The sequence below is a fragment of the Festucalex cinctus genome, chromosome 10 (assembly GCF_051991245.1).
Source record: "Festucalex cinctus isolate MCC-2025b chromosome 10, RoL_Fcin_1.0, whole genome shotgun sequence".
NCBI classification, from domain to species: Eukaryota; Metazoa; Chordata; class Actinopteri; order Syngnathiformes; family Syngnathidae; genus Festucalex; species Festucalex cinctus.
The window spans coordinates 22,151,412-22,171,591 of NC_135420.1; the positions used below are offsets into that span (position 1 = coordinate 22,151,412).

At 41.5% G+C, this 20,180-nt stretch overlaps 3 protein-coding genes across 6 annotated transcripts; all 3 read left to right on the top strand.

The window, feature by feature from the left end:
• Window positions 1–46: 46 nt before the first annotated feature.
• LOC144026739 (flavin-containing monooxygenase 5-like) lies at window positions 47–6,262 on the top strand. 3 transcript variants are annotated; one of them, XM_077533693.1, is made up of 10 exons: window positions 47–100; window positions 426–558; window positions 625–813; window positions 2,197–2,362; window positions 2,590–2,732; window positions 2,887–3,083; window positions 3,394–3,529; window positions 3,949–4,168; window positions 4,239–4,311; window positions 4,385–6,262. In XM_077533693.1, the coding sequence occupies exons 2-10, from the start codon at window positions 427–429 to the stop codon at window positions 4,749–4,751; spliced, it is 1,623 nt and encodes a 540-aa protein (XP_077389819.1). In that variant the 5' UTR covers window positions 47–100; window position 426; the 3' UTR covers window positions 4,752–6,262. The 3 variants fall into 3 exon arrangements, with proteins under 3 accessions (XP_077389819.1, XP_077389821.1, XP_077389820.1); XM_077533694.1 differs by lacking the exon at window positions 47–100 and adding an exon at window positions 130–345; XM_077533695.1 differs by lacking the exons at window positions 3,949–4,168; window positions 4,239–4,311; window positions 4,385–6,262 and adding an exon at window positions 3,174–3,302 and having other exon boundaries at window positions 3,394–3,522.
• Window positions 6,263–6,426: 164 nt separating this feature from the next.
• Window positions 6,427–11,590, top strand: LOC144026738 (flavin-containing monooxygenase 5-like). Its single transcript, XM_077533691.1, has 9 exons — window positions 6,427–6,661; window positions 7,073–7,261; window positions 7,957–8,122; window positions 8,393–8,535; window positions 8,606–8,802; window positions 8,978–9,113; window positions 9,247–9,472; window positions 10,079–10,151; window positions 11,120–11,590. The coding sequence occupies exons 1-9, from the start codon at window positions 6,530–6,532 to the stop codon at window positions 11,520–11,522; spliced, it is 1,665 nt and encodes a 554-aa protein (XP_077389817.1). The 5' UTR covers window positions 6,427–6,529; the 3' UTR covers window positions 11,523–11,590.
• A 789-nt stretch (window positions 11,591–12,379) lies between these two features.
• On the top strand, window positions 12,380–19,392 carry LOC144026737 (flavin-containing monooxygenase 5-like). 2 transcript variants are annotated; one of them, XM_077533689.1, is made up of 10 exons: window positions 12,380–12,548; window positions 13,372–13,510; window positions 14,305–14,493; window positions 14,755–14,920; window positions 16,835–16,977; window positions 17,042–17,238; window positions 17,339–17,486; window positions 17,561–17,768; window positions 18,337–18,409; window positions 18,649–19,392. In XM_077533689.1, the coding sequence occupies exons 2-10, from the start codon at window positions 13,379–13,381 to the stop codon at window positions 19,064–19,066; spliced, it is 1,674 nt and encodes a 557-aa protein (XP_077389815.1). In that variant the 5' UTR covers window positions 12,380–12,548; window positions 13,372–13,378; the 3' UTR covers window positions 19,067–19,392. The 2 variants fall into 2 exon arrangements, with proteins under 2 accessions (XP_077389815.1, XP_077389816.1); XM_077533690.1 differs by lacking the exon at window positions 12,380–12,548 and adding an exon at window positions 12,657–12,770.
• The last annotated feature ends 788 nt before the right edge of the window (window positions 19,393–20,180 follow it).

Below are 20,180 nucleotides of genomic sequence, written 5' to 3' on the forward strand. Positions count from 1 at the left end.
ATATAAAAATCACACTCACACATCTATCTGACTGAAAAAACTGAAATGAAGTCACGGGAGGTCATTTTGTGCTTCTGAGGACTACTTTTTTTAATCCAAGGTACTGTGCTTGCTGCTTCTTGTTTGTTTTAGTGTGCTTTTTACACAAATAGTTTCCTCTTGGAAAGCTATTGCAAACAACTGTGTACAGTATGAGGAATGTTTTCTTTTTGTTTGATGGCAAATGTTCAAAATAATCAATTCATGCACACAAGTACAAAGAGTGAAGGCATGGACAAACACGCAGAGAAATTAATTATGTGGAAAAACTGGGATTGCCTGATCGTCATCCAGTCAGCTATGAATGTATGACTGGAATGCAGTACATCACGCCTGGTAGCAAGCAGACACTGTATTTAACCCCATCATGCCGCTGTTGTCTCCAGCATGGTTCAGAAGGTAGCTGTGATCGGCGCCGGGATTTCAGGCCTGACCAGCATTAAATCCTGTTTGGAAGAAGGTCTGAAGCCCACCTGCTTCGAGAGCGGGCCTGACATCGGAGGTCTATGGAGATTCAAGGTTTGCTCGAGAAATTAAACCCTTTTGGGCTGAAATATGCAGCAACTTGTTGTCGACGCACGGCAGGAGGAACCGGAGCCCGGGCGGGCCAACATATACGAGTCGGTGGTCCTCAACAGCTCCAAGGAGAGGATGGCCTTCAGTGACTTCCCGCCTCCTGCAGAGCTCCCTAACAACATGCGCCACTCCGAAGTGCTGCTTTACCTGCGAATGTACGCGCAGAACTTCGGCCTACTGCAGCACGTCCGTTTCCAGGTGGGTGTGCAATATCCCAGAACCTTGATATTTATTGTTGTTGTGTTAAGCGACCAAAAAGTTAATTTATTCATGTATTTATTTATTTTTAATTAATCTGTTATCGAAACTTTATTCTAGCTCGGTCTGTATGGACCAAAAAATGTTCCGGGTTTAGGCCGAAATTGCATATTTTTGAGGCGGGCTTCATTTGCTTCCCAGTTATGCCTGAAGCAAGTTAAACTGGACCCCCTACCAGCTCACGGTGTGCCACAACCGTCACTTAACTCATTCACACGCTTTTGCTCCTGGCTGTTCCTGAATCGGAATCAGCCTAAAAAATATTCATCACAATGCTGCGTTAAGACGAGTGGGGGCAAATACAACATGTACAATTTTAGGTTGACTTTAAATTTCACAGAAAAGCTGTACAAGATCCATTGAAAAATATACTTGACAAATATGCACGTTGTGGCAGTAAACGGTCATATTGCAGTTGATGTAATCTCAGCATACGAAAAATTGAAAGGGCTACTTCACTTATTTAGCCCATTATAGCAATGAAAAGTTAATATTTTATCTATAATTAATTTGACACTTTCATTATTTTTCACGTACAATTAGTACTTTTAAAAACACATTTTGCAACTTGCTGTTGACTGAAAATGACATCACAAGAGCTCAGGTAACCAATCACAGCGACACCCTTTTTGTCATGACTAGGGTCATGCAAGGGTTATGTTTGGGTCATGACCGTGAGGTCAAGTGTCTGTTTTGAACTGATGTACCCAGCATCTAGTTTCAACTGGTAAGACGCTATGTAATATCAGAAGCTATGTGATGTCAGGAATCTTTAATCTCTTTATCTGGTCAACAGCCAATCAGATAATTCCATGTCAGTCCTGTTACCCACATGTCTAGCCACAACCAATCAGATCGATTCGCTGTCTATATAAGCCTGTCTGAGAAGGGTGTCCTTTTGTCGAATTGTTACATCTGTTCCTCTGTGCAACTCCACAGCCCAAGTTAGCTTAGTGTCTCGTATTTCTCGATACATTCTCGTTGTTTCTCGTCTAGTCAAGTTTGTTCTACACCTCTCGATATTGTGCGAATAAAGAGTTAAAATCTTATTTGTGTTTTTGGGATCCAGCTCTAGAACATAACACTTTTGTCAAAATACACTTAGGGTCAAATATCTTATTTCTTATCCTGCTGCATACATGCATACCGGGCCAACCAAGTGAGTAGCTAGACAAGACTAAAAAAAGATATGAAAGAAGATACATGTGCCAAGCTTGTAGGCGTCAAATTCAAAACTTGAGACTATAATTTCTGACAAAGGTCAATCAAATTTTGAGCAAAGGTTATAAATAGGCCTTTGTTTGTTTTTGTGTTTGTCACAAGACCGCTGTAGTAAGCGTTAGGCAGACTGCGGACTTTGCCGACACCGGTCAGTGGACGGTAGAGACCGAGGGGAGCGACGGACGGCGGGAGAGTGAGGTTTTCGACGCCGTGATGGTCTGCACAGGACATTTCAACACACCACATCTGCCACTCAAACACTTTCCAGGTACCTGCATTGTCATTGATTTCTGTGCATAATAGTGAACCCTTGCTATTTGTGGGGATCGGGGACAAATGTAAAACACCTGAAAAGGTTTATAGGTGATGCAAGGGAGTCAATTACTCTCAGATTTTCACTATTTGTGACAAGGCTCTTTCTCAATTTTGCAAAATCTTGTGTAACATTTGTCCACAACTTTTTTGTTGTTGTTGCTTTTCCTGTCTATGGTCCAGGTATAGACAGCTTCAATGGCAAGTACTTTCACAGCTGGGAATACCGAAATAGTGAGGGTCTACGGGGGAAAAGAGTGGTTGTCATCGGGATCGGGAGTTCCGGAGGCGACATTGCGGCGGAAATCAGTCGGGTTGCTGAAAAGGTGTGTTTCATTTTGAAGTAGTCGAAGCGTGATGATTGTACCTCTGACTGGTATAACCACAATAAATGTCAAACCGCACTTCTTTTTTGAAGTCTCAATTTGATTATTTTTCAAAATCTTACAGCCCTAGAATTAACAAGATTGTGCCCTGCAGGTGTACCTGAGCTCGAGAAGCGGCGCGTGGGTGGTGAGCCGTGTGGGACCGTGGGGCCTCCCGGTGGACATGTTGCACGTATCCCGTATGGATGCCATGCTGCAAAGACGTTTCCCTTCTTATAGCAACAGGATAGCCGAGAAGATGTTCAACCGGGTCTTCAATCACGAGCTGTACGGACTGAAGCCACGACACGGGTACCAATGTCACGATTCCTTCTGTGAGCTTTTGGAGCTAGTATCAGAGCTGTAACGGAAAACTACACACTTGTTTGCTTTATTACACAGAATCCGGTCAGTAGGGATAAACGCTTTCACACAGCGACACCGCATCCTGTCTGGTGTGACGTGGTTGACACTTGTCGGATAGTGGCGAGTGCTCTCAACAAAACAGGGCGGGAAAAGTGAGTGTGAAAAGTGAGCTTTGTTATGGCTCTGATACTACCGTTGATAAAATGCTCAGAATAAAATAAAATCTCCTATGAATCTACCTGTTTTTCTTTCAAAGGATTTTTGAGCAAAACGCCGTGGTGAGCGACGACCTACCGGCTCGGATCATCTCCGGTTTCGTTCGGTTGAAGACAAACGTCAAGGATTTCCGCGGCTCCACTTTGGTCTTTGCCGACGGAAGTGCTGTAGACCAGGTATGTTCAGATACCAGTAAATGGCTCTCAAATAAATCTGGGAAGAGAAAACACGTAATGGCCGGATTGATCTCAGATCATCGATGGTTCTTTTTGACAAGTAAACCACTGAGGTTAAACCATTTGAAAGCTGTTGCTAATTGAAACGACATCACCTGTCGGTGTAACATCTACATTATATTATAGATCAGACACTCAGAATTCAAACAAAGTTAGAATTTGACGTAAAATCTTAAAAGAAAAGGTCCAAAATGGAAACAAGTATCCATAGCTATCTTAGCATCATCACAACTTTATCTCTTACCTGTCTGGAGAGGTCTTTGGTGTTCACGATGGTGTTAACGTCACAAAATGTCAAAAAGTTCAAGCGGTATGATTTTCTTTTTTTCAAGGCGCTGTATGAATTTTTGTTTCCATAGGTGGACGTGGTGGTGTTTGCCACAGGCTACAACTACAGCTTCCCCTTCCTGCCTCCGACCCTGCAGGAGAAGTCGGGTTACCGCCTGTGCCTCTACAAGCACGTGTTCCCGCCCAGGCTCTCCAGACCTACGCTCGCTGTGGTGGGCTTCATCCACAGCCTGGGGTCTCTCACGCCGCAGGCGGAGATACAGGCCCGCTGGGCTACCAGAGTTTTCAAAGGTAAACTTGAAAGACTTGATTATAGGAAGTTGGCAATAAGTGTTAAATGGTTTCGCCCTCTCTTCTGTAGGTTTATCAAATTTACCTACGGAGGAGATGATGCTGGATGAAATTGCGACAGAAACAGAAACCATGCACAAAAGGTATGAAAATAATACAGCCATGATCATTCTCCATTGCCACCTTTGTCTTAACAATGGGGGTTTTCCCTTTTAGGTACGCCTGCTCAGAACGGACCCCCATCCAGGTGGACTACATACCCTATCTGGACTCCGTGGCATCTCAGATCGGGGTTAAACCGAACGTGGCGCTGCTGCTCCTTAGCGATCCCAAACTGGCGTTCCAGGTGTTGTTCGGGCCTTGCACGTCCTATCAGTACCGACTGAAGGGTCCGGGTTGCTGGACCGGTGCTCGCCAGGCCATCTTCTCTCAGTGGGACCGGGTGGTTCGTCCATTCAACACAAAAGTGGCACCGAAAGCCCTTAAGATAAGATTGGTACCAAGACCAAGAACACCGTCCAAATTGAGCATGGTGCTTTTCTCAAGTGCAGCCTTGCTGTACGGTTCCTTCTATAATATTTAACAGACTCTGTGTTACAAGACTTGAAACATTCTGTTTGGTTTCCAAACACAGTTACTACTACATTACCTCACTTTTTGTGAGGCAACATGTTGTTTAGATACAGTACTAGCTAGCAAGGTTCTGTAGCTATCTACACCAGTGGTTCCCAACCTTTTTTGTCTTACACCTTTCATTATACCATGAACCCCCTGACTCATACATGTTGAACCATATGTTGCCTTGAAAATAAATATGTAGCATAAATGAAAGAAAACAACAATAGCAAAACCAAACCAAAACAAATAAACCTACCATTGTTACAAATAGCTCCAAACATTTACCACAAAATAACTGGAACCCCCCCCCCCCTTTAACAGGCATTTAAACTTTAAATATCAGAGACAAAACACAGGGAAACAAGTTGTAGCGCACATATAAGCTTGTGCCATTTTATTGTCGGACTATAAGATTTACTTTACATTTTAGAAGTAAAATGTTTCCCCATACTCTCTGCAATGTGCTTACATTCCCTTGACTTAGACCGATTTAAACTACGTGTCGCAACATGTTAGCGCGTGTTGCAAGTTGCAACATGCTAATAGTTAGCGCTCTAGTGCGTGAGGCAACAGGTTTAGATAGTTAACACTCTCGCTAGCTAGATCACTATTACATCTAAACAACATGAGGCAACATGGTTAGCTAGTAATCAAGCTAGCTATTATATTTGTAATGTGAAAGCGCTATATAAATAAAGATGACTTGACTTGAATACATCATGCTAAAGAGACACGTGGGTCAGGTGGCCTTTTTGTCCTTTGGCCTTTTTGCCTGTGGCCCTTTAACAATGAAATGTAATGAAGCGTACTGCCTGTTGTTGCTGCTTTCGTTGTTGTATGCTAGTTAGTTAGTTTTTAGCTATAGTTTAGTTAGTAATTCGATGTCAGGACATACGCAAAGGAGCAAGAAGCAATACATTTTGGATCCGAGTCCAGTTAAAATGTGTATGGAGGAATGTGCGTACGTACGGGCAAAGTCAAAATGGCGGTGACGTGCTCCATGAACTGATCACAAATTAAACATTTACATAGAAGAAGGTTGATGGTTGAGGTTGAAGTAATCAAACCTTGTAAGTTACACATTTGTAGCACTTATCCACTATGGTTATTCATCAACTTAAGCTCAATGTTGAGCCGACAAATAAAGGAGTACCGTAGGTTTGCTGTGGTGTTCAGGGGCTCAAATATTTGCAATATATTAATGGCGTACAAGTTGAACTATAAAAAAAATTGGAATATTTTGACCCTTTATATGTACTTGGGTTTTTTTTATTTTTTTTTTAGCAAGATTTGGTTCAAACCGTCATGTCATCAACCTGTAGCTTATGCTCGTTAGTACAGCAGCATACACTAAGTCCGCCAAACTGTTTTCTTGGATTGTGAGCATGGTGTTCTACATGTAGCGGATTACATCATTTGTTATGCTGCAGGATGGGTTTTAATGAAATGAAAATTAAATACTGTTCTGTGACAGCTCTTAAGGTGTATTTTTATGTAAATGAATATTTGTATTTATTTCTGTATGCTATTAAACACTACTTCTTACATATTTGACAGCAGCAAAGCCACCCAAGCCCCCAGTCACCAGATAGTAAAGACACATAAAGACTTTTGGGGCTATTTTTATGAGGGTGTGTCAGTCAGGGCGTACACAGAAAAGGTCAGTCAGTCAGCCAGTCAATCAGTCACTGAGTCAGTTGTGTGTGGTCACTGCCTCCAGTCCAAGGCCCATCAGTCAGCAACATGGTTCAGACGGTGGCTGTGATCGGTGCGGGGCCTTCGGGTCTCACCAGCGTCAAGTCCTGCTTGGATGAAGGTCTGCAGCCCACTTGCTTTGAGAGTGGTCCTGACATAGGTGGTGTGTGGAGATTTAAGGTGAGAACCAGAGAGCAAACTCATTTTTTATTGTTCTGACACCACTAGTAGATATCTAGTGGTTGGTTGGTTGGTTGGTTGGTTGGTTGGTTGGTTGGTTGGTGGGTTGGTTGGTTGGTTGGTTGGTTGGTTGGTTGGTTATTATCTTTTGATGAATAATGATAAATTAACCGCTAGCAAAGAGACAATGTTTGGGTCACGACTACATAGTTATCTGAGGAAGTCTTTACTTGGTAATTGTCTGTTGTAAAATGAGAAACGTGATTTTAAAAAACACATTATTGTGGGTAGTCACCTAGGTTTTGAGATTTTATGTGCCATTCGAAACATTTGTTAGTATCCAATCTATCCAGTTTCTGTTTGATATCCCTGGCCCAGCTGTACTAATCCTGTAATGTGAGATCCTTTCAGGAGAAACCGGAGCCGGGGCGAGCCAACATCTATCAGTCGGTGGTCATCAACACCTCCAAGGAGATGATGAGCTTCAGCGACTTCCCCCCGCCGGCCCACTTCCCCAACAACATGCACCATTCCGAGGTGCTGCTCTACCTGCGCCTCTACGCACGGGCCTTCGGCTTGCTGCAGCACATCCGCTTCCAGGTTGGGTCGTCGCTAACTTCACATGAGGAATTAGTAGGAATAAATTAGCAAAGGGATTTTTGATTTTGTTAAATAGTGGCCGCAGCTTTGTTAAAACACATTCAACGTAAAATCTAGTTGAAGTATTCCTATTAGTGTGGTTCCGTTTTGGCCCCTGATACCGATTCTGATACCCAGCTTTGCAGCATCGGTCGATACCGATACCATACCGATACCTAAGGTTTTTTTTCCCTCAACATGAAAAAGCTGTCCTGTCATTGGTTCAGAGCATTCAAGGGCCAATAGGATCTCTTAGATCGGCATGCAGTGAGCATGTCACATATCAGTGAATGTCGTGCACGAGCAAGACACAAGATGCTGCATCTAAAGTCCTATAGTAGCTTTGGAATTAATGGTATCGGCATATTACTTATACTGATACCACTGTTTTAATGCAGTATCGGCGCCTCTGCCGATACCAGTATCGGTATCGGAACAACACTAATTCCTATGCACACATGAATGACCTAAAACTGTCAGTTTATTCCCATAGAAATTGTTCAAGTTTCCAAACTCTCCCAGTTGAACTTCCCATGGCAAATTGAAATACTTTTTAACACATTAATTGCCATTGATGGCTATAAAGGTCAAATGTCCATTTTACCTGGGATAGCAGTGAATGAGTTTCTAACACGGTCTCCATGGTGTCCATTCAGAACACTGTAGTTGGTGTGAGGCAGACTCCTGATTTTACTGCCACTGGTCGCTGGGAGGTGGAGACCGAGTGCTGCGACGGCCGGCGCGAGAGTCACGTTTTCGACGGCGTGATGGTCTGCACGGGACACTTCACTACGCCACACCTGCCATTAAGTGACTTTCCAGGTAGCGTACACAAACACCAGATGCTTCTATGCTAGCACTATAATCCCATCAACGTTCAGTTACGTTACATATTGTGTTTGTAGTCTATTTAGATTAGTGAAAAGTGTTTATATATGACAAATGTGATATCTTTTGTCATGGTTGAGGGTTTAAGTGGAGGACCGAAGTGCAGTGTAGCAGCAGAACCTATCAAAAATGTGTATTTTCAAACACATAAAGCAAAAATAAACAAAGAGACTGGCCTAAAGCATCTGTCGTGTTTTGTTTCAGGCATAGAAAGCTTTGAAGGTAAATATTTACACAGTTGGGAATACCGCAGCTCCGAGGGTCTGCAAGGGAAACGGGTGGTGGTGGTCGGGATGGGAAACTCCGGAGGCGACATCGCCGTGGACATCAGTCGAGTTGCCGAGAAGGTAACGCTATCCTCAGACGTCAGTCAAGATCCAATCCTTCACCTCTCTTCTTTTTGTGGTAACCATTCAGGTGTACCTCAGCACCAGGAGCGGCGCGTGGGTGCTGGGCCGCGTGGGTCCCGGCGGCCTCCCACAGGACCTCTTTGGGACCTCCCGGATGGATGCCTTGAAGATGAAGCTGTTTCCTTCGTGGGCCAACCAAATGATGGAGAAGAAGCTCAATCAAGCCTTTGATCACCAACTCTACGGGATCAGACCAAAACACAAGTAAGGCGACCATTTCAAAAAATTGGAAATTGTCAATTTCAGCAAAAAAAGTAAACTACAATATGGTGAGGGACGACATTAATTGCAATGATTCTTAGAGTAATTGGCTACTGTACTGTGCCTTGCTATGCTATGCTATGCTATGCTATGCTATGTTATGTTATGCTGTTGTCAGCTTTTTTTCTCAGGTTCCTGTGGTGATTGACGACCTACCGGCGCGAATCATTTCAGGACGCATCGAGGTCAAACCCAACCTCAAACGTTTCAGCGCTTCTGATGCCATTTTTGATGACGGTTCCGTGATACATGAGGTGTGTTTGTGGCTGTTTGAAATCGCTACCTAGCCACTAGTTTACGGAAGTGATTCCGAATTCAAGTAGGCTTCCTGCAAGTATAGCAGCTTTGCTTTGTTTGGTGGACAGAAACCTCTTGTTTGTGCGACAGGTGGACGTGGTGGTGTTCGCCACTGGCTACGACTACAGTTTCCCCTTCCTGCCTCCCGACTTGCAGGGCAAGTGCAGTCCAGGGCCCCTACACCGCCTCTACCGCCACGTATTTGCGCTTGGCCAAGCCCCGCCCACGCTGGCCGTGATTGGCTTGATCGACGGCTTTGGCGCTGTCAACCTCCTGGCAGAGTTGCAGGCTCGCTGGGCTACGCGAGTTTTTAAAGGTTTATTCCATCCATCCATCCATCCATCCATCCATCCATCCATCCATCCATCCATCCATCCATCCATCCATCCATCCGGATGTCTGGCTGGCTGGCTGGCTAGCTAGATAGCTAGTGTCTAGCTAGCTTGATAGCTAGTGTCTGCTAGCTAGCTACTGCCTAGCTAGCTAGTATATCTATCTGGCTAGCAGGCTAGCGAGCTAACCATCTAGACTAAAGAGGTACTCCAGGCAAAAACTTTATTTGACACAGTTGACACAAAGCATTTCGACAGCATTACTGACAGGATAATTTCATCCATCCATTTTCTTGACCGCTTATTCCTCACAAGGGTCGCGGGGGGTGCTGGCGCCTATCTGAGCTGGCTCTGGGCAGTAGGCGGGGGACACCCTGGACTGGTTGCGAGCCAATCGCAGAGGATAATTTCAAGAAAAGTTTCATTTTGCTGACACTTGAGCTATTGAGAGGCGGCCTTTCAACAAGACCTCAGTGCTGCCCAGCATATTGTCTCCTCACGTGGTGCTATGACACTGAGAATAAAAATTGCTATCTAATTTAGTTAACCATCTATCCATCCACTCTTTGTACTTTTGTGCGCTGATGCAGGTTTGATACGTCTTCCATCACAGGAGGACATGATGAAGGACATAGAAAAAGAAAGTGCAACCAGGCGCAAATGGTATGCCACTGTTGATTTTTAATTTGTGTCTATTTTTAATTATATTTTATCATTGATAATACATCTACCACTCTATAATCAAATGAATCTAAAAATTTGAAATGCATATACATCGATAAAAATTTAATATTTTTATTTTATTATGGTATTTACAATAAATTGAATAGCCAATTGTTCAATAGTTATTTTTAAATAATAAGTAAATTGTTTATTTTTATAAGTCAACCAATTATTTATAGTAATTTTCAATTAATATTTTCTCATTACATTTAGCTACAATAAATTAATTGATTAGTTTATTTGAACATTTTTATATTATTTTCTTTAAATTAAGCAACCAATTATTTAATTTAAAATAATCTTAAATTGTTAAATTTATATAACGGTTTATTTTACTATTTATTTACAATGAATAAACAAATTGTATTTAAAAAATTACAAATTACAAGTTACATTGGAGTGTCCTTTTTTTACTATTTTTATTGTATTATTCACAATACATTAATTAAACAATTATTTAATAAAATTTGTTTTAAATGTTTATATAAAATAATTTGTAATTTTTTTTTAAAGTGAATTAGCCAATTATTTAGATTAAGATTAATGAACAAAATGTTTGTTTTTCCAAAATTGCAATACATTTGTTTATTATACTTTTTTTTAATTTTTATAAATAAATTAACCAATTATTTGATCAAATTAATCGAAAATGTGAAATGCATATATAAAATCATTTGACTAATTTTGTATTTTATTTACAATGAATTAACCAAGGATTTATTAATCAGATGTATTAGAGCTGTTAAATGTTTTTTATTAATACTTTTCAAGTTATTAATTACAATCAATTAAACAACTACATTATTATTACCGGTAACCAATTTTAGGAAGTAAAGATGTAAATGGAGGACAAATACGCCAGGACTTTTGCTAATGATTGATTTGCTCAACTTTTCCTTTGTCTGCAGTTTCACCAATGCTGAGAAGAACCCACTGCAGGTGGAAGTCCTCCCATACATGGACTCCCTGGCCGTGCAGACAGGGGTTCGACCCAACATCTTGCAGCTCTTCTTGAGTGACCCCAAATTGGCGTGGCAGGTGCTGCTGGGCCCATGCACCCCGTATCAGTACCGACTGATTGGACCGGGCAAGTGGAACGGAGCCCGCCGGGCCATCCTCACTCAGTGGGAGCGTGTGCAGCAGCCTTTCCAAAGCCGGCGAACCGAACCGGAACCACCAACGAACATGTCTTATGGGCTCATTGCGCTTTTGTCAGGCACCGCCATCCTGGCTTATTGTTTCTACAAGAATCATCATTTTTATTGTTTCTACAAGAATCTTCATCTTTATCTGTCATCCTTTTTCTCTTAGAACTGTCACATGTTTTTAGGGTAAAGCAGCCCATTTGAATCTTTCTTTAATGTATTCATATAAGTAACATCGCATTTTTTTTTTTGGGGGGGGGGGCAAATCACACGTTCTTCTCATTTTAGACACATAACACGGACAGATTTGTATTATATGAAATGAAAATATATGGTGGATGTAAAAATTCTACACACCCGTGTTTGAATGCCAAGTTTTTGTGGAATAAAAACTGAGACCAAGATAAGTTCATGTAATTTTTCATACATCCATTAAGGTGAGCTACAACCTGCTGGACAACTCTATTTTTTTTTTTTTTTTTTTTTTTTTTTTTTTTTTTTGTGCACTCTCTTGCAAATAGGGATATGATTATTTCACTATTATCCAATCCCATTCAAACCCATGAATGTTACCGGTAGATTGTTATACAATATTGATGAAACAAAATCGAGTTATCAAAACACTTATCAATATATTAGTTTTACATGGCTCGATCAATTTATTATATTTAAATGTTTTATATATATTTAATTAAAGCAATACTGTTTGTATTATTTGTTTCTTTTTAATTGCAATATGAATGTCATTTTCATTGATTGATTGATTGAAATATTTATTGACGTGTTTACAAGCACACAACGACACAAATGCTGCAAAAGGGATTAAAAAAAAACAAAAAAAAACACACACAATAAAGCCATGTTCATAGTCGTAATTACTCATTTTATTTGATAGTAACCTATATTAAAATAATAATAATAATAAAAATACAACTAAATAAGTTATTTTGCGTAAGCCCGCCCATATGAACTCAATGTCAGTGTACCTAATGTAGTGTCCAGTGGGAGAGATCCAATTGTTTGTTTTTCCAGTATATCACGCTGCCGAGATGAGTTCAGGGGTCAAAGTCGGGTGGGGGAGACTCCAGCACTCCGCCCACTTCCAAGCTCTTCTGTGAGCAGACGACAACACAAAAATACAAGTCACTCCCTTCGTCTTGAGTACGAAAGCGGGTTTAAGTGCGAAAAGCGGGTAAGAGAACGTTGTCTGTTTCTGTTGTCGTGTCATCTTATATGGTACTTTCTGAACGCCACAAAAGACTAGTTTAGTCAAGTTTGCTGCGTTCACTTCAAGTCTCGACCGTTGGAAATTCCAGATGCACGATTGTCGAGTTATTATCTTGATGTTCGAAGCGTGTTGTTTCTGAAGTCTTGAGTCCAGACTGCTGCGTGCTCGTATAGCGTTTTGTGTGGGGTACGTACGTGTGTTTTGCATGGATCACGTACACTTTGAATGCTTCTTAGGGACACGTTCTTAAAGAGCACATTTGTTGCTGGGCAGCGTTCAACAAAGTAGCAGAGGTGGCAAAAGTAGCGTACTCACACTGTGTACACAAGTAGAAGCACATAATTGTAATGTTTAAAAGCAAAGTAAATGTAAACAAAAGAAATAATTACTGATTCAACTCATTTACTGAAAGTGATGTCACGAAAATCTAAGAACAAAAAAGTGGAGACTGTTTTGATAAGTTGATAAAATGAGAGGAAACTGCACACAATACTCTGCACTTGCTTTGTATTTACGTCTTTTTACATAGTGTCCTCATGTGCAGGGGTTGAAATTGAAATAAGCCCATTTTGACAAATGAGTAGAAAAATGAAGTGTCTTCAGAAAAATAAACACTCAAGTATAAAAAAAAATCGACTCAAGTACTCAACTCAACTTTATTTATGCTGTACCGCAAAGTGCTGTACATGAAACAGAAACCGGTCATGCAGTAAAGAGTAAGATAAGTCAAATAAGAACAAAACAACTCTTTATCCATGTTTTTGACACGTTTTCTGCATTTCTGCAGCGTCAGTATGCCTCGTCGTGTGGCCGTGATTGGAGGAGGCAGCTCGGGCCTGGCCTGCATCAAATGCTGCCTGGATGAGGGTCTGGAGCCCGTTTGTTTTGAAAGCAGCGATGACATTGGCGGACTGTGGAGGTTCAAGGTGGGTTGAACGCAGTGGTGGTAAGTGACGAAGAACTAAAGTCAAGCTCTTTTTGATTGATTGAGATCTTATGGACTTACGGGGTGGGGAAAACAAGGACAACTGCGACATGGATGCAAAATGCTCTGACTCTGATACATCGAGGAGCATGAACTTGAAAAACCATGAAAGAATCTGAAACGAATCACAGATAAGTTTGACTTAACGCAGGTTGTCCGTGGGCCTATACAAGAATAACGAACTCTAGCAAGACGCAAATCGATCTCATATTCACCAATAGGCCTAAACAAATTGCAAAATCAGGTCAGGTGAAGGAAAGACAATAGTTAAACTGCTGAGGTGATAACTGTTACTATGTAACTATGTTAGCATTTAGAAGCACTGAGGCATTTAGATAAGGATTCCACATTGTGCACTCAAATGCAAACATGCTAACAGTTGGTTTGTTATTAAATAGCAAGATAGCGCTTTGAGGCCGAATGATTTAACACTGTGGCCTTTGGTCTGTGATTAGCTAAGTGATTAGCTAAGCGTATCGTTGCTAATTTAGCATTTTTAGTCAGTTCACAATGCTAGTAAAGCTTCGGAACAATTATGATAGCATAAAAGCCTGAGTTAAAGCTTAAAAAATATTTTTATTGTATCATATATAAATTAACATACAAAAATTCAGTCTACTTTTTTTTTTTATTGGACAGAAGTTTCTGTACATCTTAAATACAGAGAGTGAGTGCTTTTGCCATCTCTGGTTCTTCTCATGACGTCCATTTTTGTGCATGCGCTTGCCATTGCAGGAGAACCCCGAACAGGACCGGGCCAGCATCTACCACTCCGTTATCATCAACACCTCCAAGGAAATGATGTGCTTCAGTGACTTCCCCATCCCGGCCCACTTCCCCAACTACATGCACAACACCCTCATCATGGACTACTTCCGCATGTACGCTGACCATTTCAAGCTCCTCAAGCACATCCGCTTTAATGTAAGCACAAATTCATTGAAGCGTCAGTCCAGAGAAGACCTCCGCCAGGGCCAAACAACTTGCAAGTTGTTGAATTGTAAAATCATAACTTATGTGTTGCACTTCCTTTCTTTCTATGCCTTTTTTACCATCAGTGTTGCTGTTATGTATAAAGGACATCCGACACAAAAACAGTAATAAATGGGAAATGACTACTATAGTGTTACACACAAGTCATTCAGTCTTTTTTTTTTATTTTTATTTTTTTTATTATACCCTTAGACCAAAGTCCTGCAAGTGAAGCAGAGGGCTGACTTTTCACGTTCCGGCCAGTGGGACGTAGAGACGGAAAACCAGGAGGGCAAAAAGAGTAAACACATTTTTGACGCTGTGATGGTCTGCATCGGACACCACTGCCACCCCAACCTGCCTCTCCAGGACTTCCCAGGTAACGGGTTTAAAGCAAGGGTGGTGCATCTGGAAAACGTTCACAGAGCTCTATTCATTTGTTTTTGTCCAGTTTATTTATTTATATAGCCCCCAAAGAGTCTCAGAGGGCTTTACAGGCCCACAGTACCCAAAAATCAACGACATCCCTTGGTCTAGATCCTCCCCAAAGAAAAGCTCAGTAGCAAAGAAGAACTCATAGAAAAACCATTAAGCGGTAAAAAAAAAGAAAAGAAAAGAAAGAAACCTTGATAAGAGATCACAGTGCAATGGATGCCGAGGGGGCAACATTTATCACATGATTTAATGCTGTATAAAAGGAGAAGCGGGGTTAAAAATTGAAAAGATGCAGCAATAAAACAGTCCAAAATCCAGGAAACAGTGTTTTGTCATACACATACAGTTTAAAAAAAAAAATTCTAATAAGTTTGCCAAAAATCCTCAAAAATAACTTCATGTTATCATTATGGGGAATTGTGTGAAGAAGTTGTAACTAACGTGGAAAAGTAGAAGTGCTGTGAATACTCTCCGGTTACACAATTATAATTTCAAATAAATGATTTCAGAAAAATAATAGTCAAAGTTTGAATTTGAGACCCAGATTTTTGTCCTAAAATATTTTGTACAAAAAAAAAGTGCAACAATTTTAATTTCAAACCGAAATGTGTGATGAAAATACGCAATACTTTGAATTGTAAACATTTTATAGAATAAAAAAATGCCTCTAAAGTCAGTTAGAATTCTGCAACAAAAAGGCAAAAATGTTCCTACATTTATTTTTTTTTTAATTATTAGGAAAAAAGATTTTTCTGGGAACATATGTTTTGGAACCAAGAAACAACAAATTTAAAACAACAGTTAAAATATGCTTCAAAACAATTTCTTTCTTTCTTTAAAAAAAAAATAAATTTCCATATTAAAAAAAAACAAAAAAAGTGGGGGGGAATGACATTTTTATACATTAATTTTATGTTATGATGCCGTGAGGCAAAGCAAGGCCAGGACCCAGGATGCAGAGTGAGAGACAAAGTCCACAGTTTATTGTTCACAAAAGTATAAACAGAAAATCACCTTGCTTAGGGAAAAAGTTCTAGAAAACAAAGTAGCAACAAAAAACACCTTGTTCAGGGATGAGAAAACACTAAAGCGCAAAGTAGCAACATAAAACACTAGGGACCAACGTAGCAACAGAAAGAGCCGTCTTAATAGACCGGTAGAAAGAGAAACAAAAAACCACTACAAGCCGGAGAACAGGAACTAGACTACACAAGTGTGTGGCAGGAGGAGACAAGCAAACGTAGCAGGTATGGCAAGGGAATCTTCCGGCACAGAACCAAAGGATGGGCTGGTTAAATAAGTTGTTGGCTCATCAGGCTGATGAGCCCCAGGTGTGGGAGCAGGCCTCTGCCTGCGAGTTTGGCGCCGCCTCCTGCCACACTCCGGAACTGCAGTGAGAGACAACAGAACCATGACATTTTATACATTGGATTGAATAAAACAATACATCAAAATGTGAAGAAAAAACAAACAAACATGTAGTATGTGTCCAGGAAGTATTAGCAGCGCTTCACTTTGGTTTTTTTATTTTTAATAAACTTGAACAAAAAAAACCCCATCAACCTAGTTGCATGTTGTCGTTATGGCTACTGTGATTTCAATTTTTAAATAAATCTGTAACATAACAAAATGTGCCGAATGTGAAGCCCTGGGCATTCTTTCCAGCTGTGCTGACCATTGCAATTCTAACACAAAAGCCATTTTAGGATGCAACCTTTGTGGCCTTATGCAACACATGATTACTACATTTATCCTGAACCCTCACCTCATGCAAACTTCCAATGTGGGCATGTCCAAGGATCAAAGTGTTCCTTTCCGAATTAATGATTCACGGCGGCTGCTGTTTTGTTTGAGCCAGGCTTGGACACGTTCCAGGGAAAGTACTTCCACAGTCGCGACTACAAGGTACCCGAGGATTGGCGGGACAAGAAAGTGGTGGTGGTCGGCATCGGGAACTCCGGAGGCGACATTGCTGTAGAGCTCAGCAGATTCACCAAACAGGTAAATAGATGCATGAAGTGGTATGCTTTTGGATCATGACGTCACTTTTGTGCGCTTCTTTCAGCTTTACCTGAGCACCCGGAGGGGTGCTTGGGTGTTGAACAGAGTTTGGAACAACGGTGTGCCCCTGGACTTGACTTCCACCAGAGCGATTTTGCTGCTCCGGAACCTGCTTCCCTTTGGAGTGGTCTGCAGCTTGGCAGAAAGCCGACTCAACCAGCGCTTTAATCACAGACTGTACAACTTGAAGCCCAGGCACAGGTACAACAACTTATTTGAGTGATGGAGTCAAGGAATCCTTCACTGTGTGTATTCTGTCTATTATGATATCTACATGTAATATACAAATATCTACACACAGATTGTTCAGCCAGCATCCCACCGTAAACGACGAGCTTCCCAACCGTATCCTGTCAGGGACGGTGCAGGTGAAGCCCAACATTAAACGATTTGAAGGCTCCGCGGTGGAATTTGACGACGGCAGCATTGTGGAGGACGTAGACCTGGTGGTATGTCATCCACAACATCGTCTTCATCGTCATCGTTTCGGCACAAACGCACCTTGTTTTATTTCGGTCTTCAGGTTTTTGCCACAGGCTACAGGTTTTCCTTCCCCTTCCTGGCCCCGCATGTGATCACCGTGACGGATAACAAGGCGTCTCTGTACAAATATGTGTTCCCACCGGAGCTGGTGCGCCCCACGCTGGCCATCATTGGACTGGTGCAGCCTCTGGGGGCCATTATGCCCATCTCTGAGATGCAGGCCAGGTGGGCCACCAGGGTCTTCAAAGGTAGGAATCCATTTGTGTAGTGGTGAGAAGTAACAAAGTGCAAATACAGTACTTGGTTACTTACATAAAAAATGAGTTGAGTTGAGTTGTGCGTTTACGCTAGTATGTTCCTGCGAAAATGTACCGGTAGGTTGCTTAGAAAATGTTTGACAAAATGTCCCAAAATAATTCACTAATCTATTGCTTCAAAACAGGCTGCGGGGGGGAAAGTTTAAAAAAAAAAAAAAAAGTACCAAAATAATAAAATAAAATAAATGACAAATAAAAAAAATAGCCCTGCGATTGGTTGGCAACCAGTCCAGGGTGTCCCCCGCCTACTGCCCAGAGCCAGCTGAGATAGGCGCCAGCACCCCCCGCGACCCTTGTGAGGAATAAGCGGTCAAGAAAATGGATGGATGGATAAAAAAAATAAATAAATAATAAATAAACCTCTATTTTTACCACAGTCCTTTTTAACGCAATTATCCTTACTTTTACAGGGTGTAACTACTTTTCCCATATCTGTTAATGTGTTTAAAATAAATAAATACATAAATAATTGTGACGTTATATTTTGTGGTGTCATCAGGCTGCATGAAGCTCCCTCCATTGGCTAACATGCTGGATGACATCAAATATAAGCAGGAGGCCATGGCTGACAGGTAACTGATGATGACGCAATAGTATATGGGTACATGTCACCAATAATAACCAACAACATAGTGGTACCTTGACTTAAGAGCAAAATTTAACTTATAAGCAAGCTTCTTATATGGCAATACTTGAGTGAAATGGGGTAAAAAAAAAATGCAGCAAGTAAGGAACTGCTATGCCCTCGTATATGGGCAAGGAGAGCCACGGTTGCGATATAATCACTGCGACTTTTACTTTTTATTTCCAGATACGTGAGCAGTCAAAGACACACCATCCAGGTGGACTACACGAACTACATGGATGAGATAGCGGCACCGATTGGTGTGAGGCCCAACGTGCTCCGGCTGCTGTTGACCGATCCGAGGCTCGGCCTCAACTTGCTCTTCGGCCCCATCAGCCCGTACCAGTACCGTCTGCGAGGACCCGGCAAGTGGGCCGGAGCCCGTCAAGCCATACTGACACAGTGGGACCGGGTTTCCCTGCCCATGCAGACCCGTCCGTACGACCAAGACAAAGCCCAACGCTCTCTGAAGTGGCCGATCGTCGTGTTGGCCACAGTGGGCGTGGCCGCATATGTCAATAGAAGCAGCTTGGCTGATTTAGTGCAAGACCCTGTCACACTTTTGGACTGGGTCAAGGTGCACCTGCCCACAATTCGACACTGAACTGGTGGCACATATTTAGGCCCTAAATCATATCATTGATACAGCTGGTAAAAATGAGAAAACTGAAAAGTTGGCCATGTTTAATGAAACCACTTTTTGTTGTAGTGAAATCTAATTCCAGTGTTGTTTATTAGTTTTTGCACATGATGTTGATGAAGGGACCAAGTACAAAATTGCAAATCAGAATGCACGTGGAGCCATAAAAAAAATGAATGTATTTTAATTCACCTATGAAAAGGCAGCTCTTTTAAGCTATAAAACAATAACCTCAATTTCGGATGGATTATCATCATGATTGTTAATAAAGTCATACAATTGTGAAATTATCTGTTATCCGTATGCAGTGTTGTAGAGGTTTACGTTGAAAATGTTGGAAAAGTGTGGTGATGGTGAAGTAGTGCCACCTACAGACTCGGCAAGAACACAACACCTGGCAGGGACTGGAGACGGGGGGGGAAACGCCACGACGCTGCGTGCGACCCATTCGGTACAATAAACTATGGAGCTTTTTAAATAATAATAAACGTATATATTTGTCACGTGAATCACATATATGTATGAACGTGGATTTGTATTTAATAATAAAAAATATATACATATTTTTAATGTTTAACGTCTGGCGGTTGGGAACACCGGTAAAACCCGGAAGAAGATCCGCCCCGCGTGATTCGCTCACATTCAGGTTGCCAGGTTTATGCAATGTGCACGGAGACAGCGGTCGTCCTGAAATCTGACACATTAACATAATTATCGATAATCAGCATCCACTGCAGAATAGGTAACGGTTGGCGTGGGTTCGCTTCCCCAAACGGGAGACCATGTTGATTTGTGTGCGTATTTGTGTGAGTGAGTGAGTGCCCAAAAATGAATGAATAAATAAATAAATGAATTTGGACAGGGACTGACAGGTTGCTGTCACTGTCAGTGTCACTGTCCTGCTCCACTGACAGACTGGGGAAGTCCCCAACGCCATGGCTTTTTGATTCCACATTGGCTGGGTGAAGATGTAAGATTACCTCAACTCTACTCACTCCGCATCTGATCTTACAATAACCAATTATGACTTAGTTTTGTATGAAAAAAATATATATATTTAATTTCAGGCATATTAATG

Coding starts and splice junctions, on each gene's coding strand:
- LOC144026739 (XM_077533693.1), top strand. CDS start 427: ATGGTTCAGAAGGTAGCTGTGATCGGCGCCGGGATTTCAGGCCTGACC. Junction 2,363..2,589: donor GCCACTCAAACACTTTCCAG/GTACCTGCATTG, acceptor TCTATGGTCCAG/GTATAGACAGCTTCAATGGC. Junction 4,312..4,384: donor ACAGAAACCATGCACAAAAG/GTATGAAAATAA, acceptor TTTCCCTTTTAG/GTACGCCTGCTCAGAACGGA.
- LOC144026738 (XM_077533691.1), top strand. CDS start 6,530: ATGGTTCAGACGGTGGCTGTGATCGGTGCGGGGCCTTCGGGTCTCACC. Junction 6,662..7,072: donor GTGGTGTGTGGAGATTTAAG/GTGAGAACCAGA, acceptor AGATCCTTTCAG/GAGAAACCGGAGCCGGGGCG. Junction 8,536..8,605: donor TCAGTCGAGTTGCCGAGAAG/GTAACGCTATCC, acceptor GTAACCATTCAG/GTGTACCTCAGCACCAGGAG.
- LOC144026737 (XM_077533689.1), top strand. CDS start 13,379: ATGCCTCGTCGTGTGGCCGTGATTGGAGGAGGCAGCTCGGGCCTGGCC. Junction 13,511..14,304: donor GCGGACTGTGGAGGTTCAAG/GTGGGTTGAACG, acceptor TTGCCATTGCAG/GAGAACCCCGAACAGGACCG. Junction 14,494..14,754: donor TCAAGCACATCCGCTTTAAT/GTAAGCACAAAT, acceptor TTATACCCTTAG/ACCAAAGTCCTGCAAGTGAA.